Consider the following 11,771-nt stretch of genomic DNA (forward strand, 5'->3'; position numbering starts at 1 on the left):
CTTAAATTTTGTATTCTATTAATCTTTATATTATTCTTTATAATAACCTTCTGCTCTATGTTTATGTTCTGTAAAGCTGCTTTGAGACAATGTCAATTGTAAAAAGCGCTTTACAAATAAACTTGAATTGAATTGTGTTTGAAACTAAAATCATACTTGCTCCACCTTCATCACCTTCATACATTCGACACGGTCATCTGACAGACTGGTGACCAAACTGAAGGATTTAGGCTCTTCCATCTGGGAAACTTTACTCACTAAAGGATATGCTAACTAAACGTGTTGAGTGTTTATTTCATTTTTTGTTACATTAAATGTGTCATTTGATTCACTCATTTGATCGCAATGTACCAGATGTTACCAATTAATTCACACCATTTGAAATGACTTTTGGTTGGGAGAACCATATAAATAACACAGTATCAAGTCAAGTCAATAAGCTTTTATTCTCATTTCAATCACATATAGCCGACACAGTACATAGTGAAATGAGAAAATGTTTCTCCAGGACTGTGGTGTACATAGAACAAAGACAGAGATACATAGAACAACAGATCTAAGGACTTAAGTAAGTTTGTCTTAGCCACATAAAGTGCAATCTGTGCAACCTGGTGCAAGACAAAAGCAGTGCTGACCAGATTACATACTGTATGAACACTTAATATAATATCAGCAGTTGTATGATGTATTGTAATGAAAATGTGCAAAACAGTAATTAAACAGTTTAAAATGGATGGTGATGTAGACGTGGATGTATATTTGTAAAACTGTATTTGGTGCAGCTCAGTCCATACGTGTGCATGTGTGTGTATTGTGCTCTTTACAGTTCAGTTTAGTCACTGAGGAGTCTGATGGCTTGTGGTAAGAAACTGTTACGCAGTCTGGTCGTGAGGGCCCGCATGCCCAGACGGCAGGATGGAGAAGAGTGTGTGTGAGGTCATCCACAATGCTGTTAGCTTTGCAGATGCAACGTGTAGTGTAAATGTCCGTGAGAGAGGAAAGAGACTCCCAACGATTTTCCCAGCTGTCCTCACTATCCGCTGCAGTGTCTTGCGATCCGAGATGGTGCAATTCCCAAACCAGACAGTGATGCAGCTGCTCACGATGCTCTCTGTTCTGCACATTCCTTGAGCACCCTGCCAGGAACGTGGTCTGGTCCAGCAGCCTTCCATGGATTAACTCTGCTCACGTCGGCCGTGGATAGACAGAGTACCGTATCGTTGGGGGGAGGGATGGTCTTCCTTTACACAATGTTGTTCTGCACCTCAAACCGAGGGCAGAAATTGTTCAGCGCATCTGGGAGGGAAACGTCACTATCACAGGCAGGTGAAGCTGTCTTGTAGTTCGTGATCGCCTGGTTCCCCTCCACATGCGCCTCATGAACTTAAGCAGTGTTGTAAATGATCACAATGAAGCCTGAAATATATGCTAAAAATTTTTTTATTAGAATATAATTAAATACATATAAAATACACTTAAAAATATCTGTAATAAAAACATTAAAAAATTCGATTAAAGATACAAAAATACAAAAAACCTTAAATATCTAATAAATGGAATACTAAAATCTTAATAAATAGAATACAAAAACGTTAATAAATATTATACTATACTAAGAAAAATCTTATAAAATCTATACTAAGATTAACTAGAAAAAAGAAGGATACTGGTGTTGGAGCTGCAGGTGTTTGTGCAGTCGGAGAGCAAACTAACAGGTGGTGTTGTTAGAGGCCAGGCCGTCGATGTTGTGTATTGTGTAGCTGCTCAGGGAGAGAAGAAAAGAAAGACATGTTTAAATGTGTACACAGTAAGACAGCGTAATAAGTACTTACCTGTAGAGATAGTGAAATGAAGAGAAAGAGAAAGAAAGGGAAAGAAAACAGGGACAGAGGTGTGTGTGTGTGTGTGTGTGTGTGTGTGTGTGTGTGTGTGTGTGTGTGCGCCAGAGGAGTGTGGTGTTGCTCAGACTCCCTCCATGGCCTTCAGCATCTCCTGCACACGCTCCTTCACCAGTCGTTGCACTGCGGTGGCTAAAGCTGCTGGGTCACTGTACAGGTCCAGAGGCTGCGAGAAAAGTTCCTCAAGCAGCATTGTCAGCTTTAACTGTACACACACACACACACACACACACACACATTTATAGCATTATGTTATTGAAACAGATCACAGAAACACTGAAATTTAAAGCAGATTCCTTAACATGTATAATGGTGTTTGAAAAAACTTCACTTACGGAAAGCAGCAAAAAGAGCTGCTCTGCTTCAGGCTCCCTGATGTCCACGTCCCACTGGCTGTTCATATCGAACACATGCTGCAAGAATCCCCCGTCCAACTGTAGAGAAGAAAAACAACAATCGTGACGTTACGTGACGTTATTTCCACCCACATCTAGGAGAGAAACATTCATTCGAGTTTTCCCTTTTGGAACCGCTGACGAGACACTTACAGCTTCAGGCGGCAAGCCGTTGATTAAGCAGCCGAAGAAGACGAGTTCGAAGAACACGTCCAGCAGGTTGAAGTGGTACAGCTGGACGGGGGAGAATTTAGATTAGATTTACAAGTAAAGACTAAAACTAAAAATGCTTTATAGTTAGTGACGGTTACTTCCAAGCTTACCTGAGCATCGAGCACCTCCGCCTCGATCGTTTCCTGATAGGAAGGCTCTCTCAGGAATCGGATCACCTCGTCGTATGCCCTCTGTACGCCGCGCGGATCCTGTACGGAAAGGAGACACCCGGTCACTGCCTTGTCTCCTCAGCCGACGCTGCACGAGTATGAGACGTAACCGGGTACAAATCGGCACTCACCTGTTTGTTGGCTGTTGCCAGACGCATCAAGATCTGCTTGCCAGCCACGTACAAGAAGTTCTTGTTATGGATGCTGGCCATCATCCTCTAAACAGGACATAAACGCACCACATGAGTCGAGACAGTCTGGAACTTGCTTGTGGGGTAATTTGTGGAGTCTTCAGAGAAACTACACGAGTAAAGACTCACAGAGAACGCCTCGCGGACGGCAGGCAGCTTCAGGACGAGGTCTGTGATGCCACGGCCTGTGAGGTACAAGCTAAAAAAACACCACCGTGATTAAATTAACCAGACTGCTTTGTTACTTTTACGTGAGACACAGTTAAAACGTGAAGACGAACCTACCTGATGAAGGGCACCTCCTGCTCCTCAGGTGGAAGTTCCACGTCACTTTCCTGCAGTGAGAAACCAGCATTGGATCATCAAACACCACAGAGAACGTACGTTTATCCACGTTATGGACCCCCTCCCCCCAATGCAGCTGTACTGTATATCAAGCCCGAGACACTGAATTACCTCAAATTCTGACTGAACGTCAAAGTCAGCATGAGGAGTGAAGAAACTTCCTTCCTCCTCATGGGACATGTCCACCTGACCGTCCACGTCCACGCGAAGGTACGAGCGACTCACCTGGTAAATGGTTTGCTGTGAACAAAAACGCAAAACAAGGCCAGTGCGAACAAACGTAACAGAGACGAACTTTACGAAGTACCGGGTGGCGTAACGAATTTACCTCGCCATCCTCGAACGGCACGTGGATGGTCGTCTCCTCGTGATGGCAGGACACCAGCGCTCTCACGCTCCCGCAGACTCGCTTTTTTAGAGAAAATGCAGAAAATTTAGTCTTTGTACTTACTAAAGCTTTGTGGTGCTACAACAATCAAGATCTTACCTGTATGCAGGTGATCGAGTTCTCCCGAGTGGTGGCGTTAAAGGCTCCCTGCAAATAACAACACCAACAACTGCCTGTTACTCAATCGCTCGTCTGTACACGATTAATGTTTCGTAACACAAAAAGGAGACTGCTGTTACCCAATGATTGCTGGACATTTTGGTGGTGGTGGTGATCCACCACAGCAGGACTTCTGGACCTCTCACCAAGCACGCGATGTACCTGTGTACCTCCAGGGACTAGTGACAGAAACACAACACCACAGACTACAGCATGAGAACAAGAGGGAACACTTATTTATCTGCTGCTACGCTGAGCACAGACACGAGAACAATACCTCAGAGACGAAGCTGCAGGACTGTGAGGAGAGGAACTGGATGTTCTGCCAGGCAGGGTGCAGCTGACGTGTGCCATGGTGATGTGAGAGCTGCACGACAAACATCACACCGTGACTCTTACAAATAAATTGAAACCATTACGAGTTGATTAAATGGGTCACGTCATGTGATACGACTTCAGTGGGTTCTTTGCATGAGAGCTACTGTAAATGTAAATTACTGCAAACTAGTGTTAATTTCGTCAGACGAGACGAAATATGTTCGTCAACAACCTTTTTTTTTCATGACTAAGACGAGACGATGACAAGACTGCACCACTGTCCAAAAACGCTGACTAAGACTAAATTAACATGCATTATTGTTGACGAAAAAAGACGAGACGAAAATGTTTTGTATAAAATAAAAACTAAGATAAAATCTCTCTTCGTTTTCGTCTACAATTGTCTCTGCTTTTTCATCAGCTGTTACGCCTTTAAAATATTCAGAACAAGTTCGCGGCTTCGCGCTGTTTAGTGTGTGCGTAGAAACAATTCGTCCAGACGCCGCTCAAAAAAAAAACATTTAAAAGTCCTGAGCGCAAGTCCACCATCTAGGCTTTTTGTGTTAAATTATATTTCCTGTCACTGCGCAGGCTCTTTTATTGTACATGACCACTTATGTCTTTGCATTACGATTAAAAGCAGTATTAATAAAGTAAATAATGTGATGTGCAGTCAAGTTCGAGTGTATGCACTGTTTAAACGAGTGTTCTCAACTTCTCACTGATACTTTTCGGAGTCTGTTGGGCCCCAGCTTTTGAATTGTGTTGGTTAAAATAAAATACTCTTCAGAACAGGTTCATCATTTGTGAATGTGTCTCCTAAATCAGAAATTGAAAACCAGACACGTTTAACATTTGCATTCAACAAAAATCATTCAACAAGTGTATTTTGTCAGGTAATTAAGACATTTAAACAATGTTTGAGATGTGAAACACTTTTTTTACTGAAATGTTTATCAGTAATAATCTCAGTAATAATGTGTTATTTTAATAAAAGACTACAATTAAACTAAAACTAAATTAAAACTAAAAAGTCGACTAAAACTTGACTAACAAAAAAAAGATATGTGAATGACTAAATATGACTAAAACTAACAAGGACATTTGGCACAAGACTAAGACTAAATTAAAAATAGGTGACGAAATTAACACTACTGCAAACTAAATCAAACATTCTCAGTGGCTACAAGCATCATCTTTAAAACTGTCTCTAATACATCACGTGTAAAATAAAATGCCAAGAGGACGATTATCCAGTGAGGAATAAAAAAAAGCAAAGCATTCACTTCCTTTTAACCAGCTCGATATCTCCAAGAGTACGCAAGCTAAATAATTTAGGTAGAAGGGGCTCAACTGACAAAAGGTTTGGGAAACGTTACACTGAAATTATCGAAATATAAAATTACCAGAATGACAGCTGACTTCTCAGGGTCAAGGCTGGTGTCCAGGAGCTGGGGATTTGTCTCAGTGACCTGAATAAAGCACAAAGATTTATTCTATGTTTGCTTCTTATTAAAGCTGTTTTGTGCAAATTAAACTAAAAAAAATACACTAAAAATAACAGAAATATAAAATTACCAGGACAACAGCTGATGTCTGAGGGACTTCTTCGGTGCATACGAGAACTTCCTCTACATCAACACCTAAAACAGATCCTGTAAAACATTTTACACATTTAACCACATCAATATTTACTCATGTCCCTGTTTATTTACCGATGAGCATAAACCAGGTTGTCATGGAGATCTGAAAGCAACACTCTTTCATCAACTTCATGTCTTTATGATCTCTAGCAGACCATAGCGCTGTTTCATTCTCAAACCTGTTTAATTGTCTGTAACAGCAGCTCTGACAACGCTGCCAACTGGAACAGTGTTATTACTGATTAACGAGAAACAAGTCTTATTTAAGAGGAAGGGAAATAAACAATTTGAATAATAATAATAATAATAATAATAATAATAATAATAATAATACAAATAATAATACAAATTATATTTGTTATAATAATATTGTTATTATTATGATTAATAATAAAACTAACAACAACATTTAAAATAATTATAACAGTAACCCCACTTCGTTTTCAGGCTTCGTGTCACCGCCGTTTCCTTGATTATTGTTGTCAAATAAAGCCAACAACAATCAAATAACAACGCCAACAACAATAGTTCATAAATGGATTTTGGTGAGTAAAACTTATGCAAAACACAAAACATTCACTTCATTTTAACCAGCTCGATCTCCCCAATGATTAATAATAATAAGAGTCCTGCAAATAACAACGCCAACAACAACAGTCAGATAACAACAACAACAACAGTCAGATAACAACAACAAGTCAGATAACAACAACAACAACAAGTCAGATAACAACAACAACAACGTCAGATAACAACAACAACAATCAGATAACAACAACAACAGTCAGATAACAACAACAACAGTCAGATAACAACAACAACAGTCAGATAACAACAACAACTGTCAGACAACAACAACAACAACAATTGAAAACACGGTCATGAACCCAAATGAGGTGAAGTTGTGTAGATAAAAAGACAACAGAAGATCTGTGATTAGTGATTAATAATAAAACTAATAACAACAACAACATTTATAATAATTATAACATTAACCCTGTTTCATTTTCAGGCTTCGTGTCACCACCCTTTCCTTGATTATTTAAAATGATTTAAAGTGTAAAAATCATTATGTTTTGAGTCTGAATGTGTGTTTTTTTAACACAATAATCACTTTTATACTTTAAAATCCTCCTGATATGAGCCAGTTAGCATCGCGTGCTAATGTTAGCTCGGCTACGCGCGTTAGCTTTCGGCTAAACTTGTTAGCTAAACTACAGCTGTTAGCTAAACTACACGCCGGATTTATTCCTGTTTGTCCGCTGTACCTGAGTAAAGTCATTAGTTTTTAACATACCTTGAGCAGCTTCCCGTTCAGGAGCTCGAAGGTCGCTGATCCTCTTCAGCCTGCGATACGCGCAGTATCCCGCGGTGGTGAGCGCGATCAGTCCGGCGGCGCAGGCCAGGCCCCGGACTGTGCCGCTACTCCGGCCGGAAAGAAACGTCTTCATGTGCAGCATCTCTCGGTTCCTCGTCGCTTTGCTTCGTTGTTTCTCCTCGCTTTGTCTCTTGTCTTCAGACAATCCACACTATCGCTGTTCCCGTCGCTGTTACAGCTTTTATACCCACGGCGCGTTCCAAATGATGACGCGGTACATTTAAAAAACAACAGCGTTTTGTACATTTATATTCACAAATATATTTATCTTCATGTTTTGTATAAGCATTAATTAAGACAATGATGTATTAAGAATGTGTTTAAATAAAACGCTTGCGATAATTACTGATTAATAAATACCCTTGGTTGTCATAGCTTGCCGTATTAGGAAGCAGTAGAGGGCGCAGTAGCCGCTGTTGAAATCTATGCAGGCACGTCAACGCGTCCGCCATATTGGAAGGGGCGACAGAAATACTACTTATCGGTCCAAAAGCCAGTACACAGAAGCTCTCGAAATTCAACGGTTACTACTAGCTCAACAGTGAAAGACCCGGTTGTTATATTAGACAGCAACAGCCTTCTTCCACCTTAGAAATATTGCCAAGCTGAGAAACATCCTATCTGTATCTGATGCTGAGAAGCTTGTTCATGCTTTCATGACCTCTAGACTGGACTATTGTAATGCATTACTACAGGGTTATCAAGTGTCACGCATTGAGCGTGACAGTCACTCATTTGGGTCTTTTGTCACGCTCTCCCGCCACACATCGCATTTATCACGCAGAAAAACTTTTTGACTACTTATCATCAGAGATGGGGGACTCGAGTCATATGACTTGACTCGAGTCGGACTTAAGTCACAATTTTGAGACTTGAGACTTGCTTGACAAATATTAAAAAAAGACTCGACTTGACTTTGACTTGACATTCATGACTTGAGACTTGACTCGGACTTGAGTTAAATGACTCGAAATAACTTGTTTTTGTTTCATCTTTTTTGTCTATTTTGTTTTTAAATCTGTTTTTAAACGCACACAAGAGCGTAATCTAACCACGTGACGCAGCAGGCAAGCAGAGGGAGCGCGCGCACTAAATAATAAACCTTAACAGTCGTGACGAAACATGGAAGGCGCCACATCAAAAATAATTAAGTTCAGGTACCGGGATTTTGTGCAAGATGAGAAGAGAAGAACAGCAGTATGCGACCACATCGCTCACAATTGAATGACAAAATTCTATCAAATTTTTGCAAGCGCAATGTAGTGTAAATGTTTGGTCACTGTTTATGTGGAAATGTCAGCTGTTTTGCAATAACACTTATAATTGGTCTTCAGTGTTAGGCTTTGAGTGAAAAGCGTATGGATCGTTTATGGGGACGCACATATATATAAAAAAACATAAATATAAATATAAAAATAAAAAACTTCACAGTTGCAAGCACAGTCATATTCTTGTCTCTCATGCACACGCACACACATTCAATTTAAAGGGACAGTTCACCCAAAAATAAAAAACTTCTTTTATAATTTTCTCACCCTCATGATGTTACAAACCAGTATAAATTTCTTTGTTTAGATGAACACGGAGGAAGATATTTTAAGGAATGTTTGTAACCAAACCATTTATGAGCCCCATTCACTTCCATAGTATTCTTTGTTCCCACTATGGAAGTGAATGGGGCTCATAAATCACAAAAAGAGGTTACACAATAACCAATCAGAAAATAGCACTATCTGGGTAAGAGTTAACGCAACAACCAATGAAAAAACACACAAACACAAATTAATAAATGGAAATACTTTGTATTTGGTTAAATTGTGGTCAGTGATCCTTACCAAACACAACAACACCCTCATTATAGTGTTTTTATTTTTATGTTTAGTTTATTTATTTAGGGGGGTCGCTGGGGGTTAATAATTAAAGATGCCTGTACTTAATTAAAAATTCTAAGTAATGTATATTAAATAAATACATTCTTTTACTTCCATTATTAACCAGCAGATGGAGGCAATAAACAGTTTCTCGGTGACGAGTCGGCTCTTTAAAAAGATTGGAGTCATATATATATGGAGTCGTATATATACGAGCCGTTTGTCTTCATTCATTCATTCATTCATCTTCTACCGCTTATCCGAACTACCTCGGGTCACGGGGAGCCTGTGCCTATCTCAGGCGTGGTACACACACAAGGTGGAGGCGGGAATCGGCGCGGAGGCCGTGAATTGTTTAGCTAAAACTCCCTAAACCGTTTCCTATTCATTTTCAATGGTAGTCCTAAACCACTACGGCATATTTTCGGCCGCTCACCCTCTTGTGGCGCTGTTTCCGCGCATGCGCCGTGAGATAAAGCGCGCTGCTCGACTCCCGTTCGTTTCATTCAACAGTATCGGCTCGTCGATCACAGGTAAGTTACCTTAAAATGACTCGTTTGTGTTTTACAGTTAATGCTAAGCTCCTATTAGCTTCTCTGCGAACAGTTTTTTTTCTTGTGATTGTTCTTGGACACATCGGCTGTGGTTTATTCAGTAGTCATTTTAAGTTAATATTAATTATAAATCCATATTAATTCTGAAATCAGAGGTTTCCAGGGTAATTACATACTAAACGATGAATGAACGTGTCTATTCTTTTTTCTGGGGTTTTTTGTAGTGTCTATATGTTTACATGTATTACACTAATTTTAAATGAGTTTATTTTTGTCCTGTTGATGATAATTACATACTAAACGATGAATGAACGTGTCCATTATGTCTATATGTTTACTTTATGTCTATATGAACGTGTCTATATGTTTACATGTGTTACACTAATTTTATATGACTTTATTTGTGTCCTGTTGGAGTGTTTAATTGATGATTGTGTGATATATTAGTTAAATTATTAATTAGCATGACTTTATTTCTGATTGTATGTATTTAATGACTTACAGAACAGTTGTTTTAAAAACATTCAAGCACATTGAATGCTTTTAGTGTTAGTTATACTCTATATGTTAATGAGTGTGTGAAACTCTTTGTCTGTGATTGCTCCTATGTCCCATTGCCTTTTTCCATACATCAGTCAAAGTCACTCCTAGGTGTTAAACCACTAGGTGTGAAAGACTTGTCTGGGAACAGTTGTTAAGTGTTGCCTGATAATTAAATCATATGATTGTTAAGTTTGGGCCAGGGTGGGTAGGGATTATAAACAAACAGTGTATAATGTTTTATAGAGATTATTGTAAGGTTTTGTTTTAAACAGACATGCTAACATCTAACATTTACTACTCTTTCTGTATTACAGGTCACCATGCACTAAAAATCTGTGTTTTGCCCAGGGTGCATTAAGGTCGTGTTCCGTAAGGGACCACTCGGATATCTCCTTCAGGACCCGACTGAGGAGGCCAGGGTGATCGAAGATAACCCAGCTCTTCAGGACAAGTCGGCACCAAAGAAGGAGGAGCTTGTCAGGCAAGATGCTCTTGCTGTGGTCTGTCAGAGAGGAGGCGACGTCTCTGACAAAAGAGAAGTTCTTGGTGAATACATCCTGCAGTTTGGAAAGTACAAGGGGAAATCTTACCGGTGGCTTCTTGAAAATGACATGGGTTACACCATCTACCTGATAAAGAACCTTCAGCAGGAAGAGGCCATGGGGGTCTTTACATCAGAAGGACCCAGCAAGAGCAGTCTGTTATCCTTTTCTAATTATGCCTGCAGTTTTAACGAAATTCAGTCTCTGCTCAGTTATGTGTCCAAAAATCCAGGTGTACCAGCAGCCTCGTCGGAGGTGACCAGCTGGTTGGTTTTGGTGCTCATGCGAAGAGTACGTGGCAGGAGATTTGGAACAACAGGACTGATGGTTACGCATCCTTTATATTGGGGGCAACTTGTGTCCCGGGGACACGGATGTACAAGCTGCAGCAATACCTGCGTAATCAGATGCAGTCTGCCCGTCCGCCCGTGGTTGCCTCAAGTGCAGCTTCTAAGCCAACGGGTCAGTTGTTTATTTTTTGCTTCTATGAAGGAATCGTTTGCCGTTGTGTCCACTAGTATGAATAACATCATAGCTTGTTTTACATGCACACTATACTTTAATTAATACAGAGGTATAATTTAAGAAATCCGAGTACACTGAAAATGTTGCCTTTCACCAACAGAAATGGATGATGACGACGAGTTAGAGAGTGCGATGCTGAACATCTCCCCCTCCAAGCTACAGTTGCGGTGTAAGTATTTCTTTCTGTACTGATTGCATGTAATGAATTGATTGTGTTCCAAATGGATTTTCATTTTGTCAAACGTCTTAAAAATATGCTGTATATGTTAATGTGTTGTGTGCTTATCACTAGCTTCACGACCACTGTCATCAACATCATCATCCTCAGCTGCTGAACTGAGACGGTCTGTGGGACCAGGAAAAGGTTTTTACACATCAGGCTCAGCACTGGAGCACAGTTCTGTTGAATTGTGATATGAAATGCTCTCCAAGTCTGAATAAAAAGCCTTTCTTATTTTGTCACTGTTTTGGCCATGTTCTGGCCTTGTTCCACTAACAAATGTCTGTGCCGTTGGAATGGATGGAATGAGATGGAAAGACAGAGATGGGTGGCAGAAAGGAGAAAATAAAAATAAGTGTTGTAAATTTTCTTTCACCTGCAGTAAACTTTTGTAAATATATTTTCTCTTTATTTAAAT

The 11,771-nt window shown here is 39.9% G+C and overlaps 1 protein-coding gene across 1 annotated transcript; it reads right to left on the bottom strand.

Annotated features, from left to right (window-relative positions):
- Positions 1–1,669: 1,669 nt before the first annotated feature.
- Positions 1,670–8,307, bottom strand: LOC132839600 (uncharacterized). The gene is made up of 17 exons (XM_060860665.1): positions 8,260–8,307; positions 7,459–7,521; positions 7,018–7,276; positions 5,656–5,732; positions 5,484–5,549; positions 4,037–4,126; positions 3,840–3,938; positions 3,700–3,747; positions 3,541–3,621; positions 3,324–3,452; positions 3,153–3,202; positions 2,997–3,066; positions 2,808–2,894; positions 2,617–2,715; positions 2,447–2,527; positions 2,234–2,332; positions 1,670–2,103 (listed from the first exon to the last, which is right to left on the bottom strand). The coding sequence occupies exons 3-17, from the start codon at positions 7,178–7,180 to the stop codon at positions 1,963–1,965; spliced, it is 1,380 nt and encodes a 459-aa protein (XP_060716648.1). The 5' UTR covers positions 7,181–7,276; positions 7,459–7,521; positions 8,260–8,307; the 3' UTR covers positions 1,670–1,962.
- Between the last annotated feature and the right edge of the window lie 3,464 nt (positions 8,308–11,771).

This window comes from Tachysurus vachellii, chromosome 24 (genome assembly GCF_030014155.1).
Source record: "Tachysurus vachellii isolate PV-2020 chromosome 24, HZAU_Pvac_v1, whole genome shotgun sequence".
NCBI lineage: Eukaryota > Metazoa > Chordata > Actinopteri > Siluriformes > Bagridae > Tachysurus > Tachysurus vachellii.

Bases quoted from the DNA above. Each gene is read 5' to 3' on its own strand.
- LOC132839600 (XM_060860665.1), bottom strand. From the start codon at position 7,180: ATGCTGCACATGAAGACGTTTCTTTCCGGCCGGAGTAGCGGCACAGTC. The intron at 3,939-4,036 runs GTATTGTTCTCG...TTCTGTCACTAG, and splicing joins CCTGCAGCTTCGTCTCTGAG to TCCCTGGAGGTACACAGGTA. The intron at 2,716-2,807 runs GTGAGTGCCGAT...CTTTCCGTACAG, and splicing joins TGGCAACAGCCAACAAACAG to GATCCGCGCGGCGTACAGAG.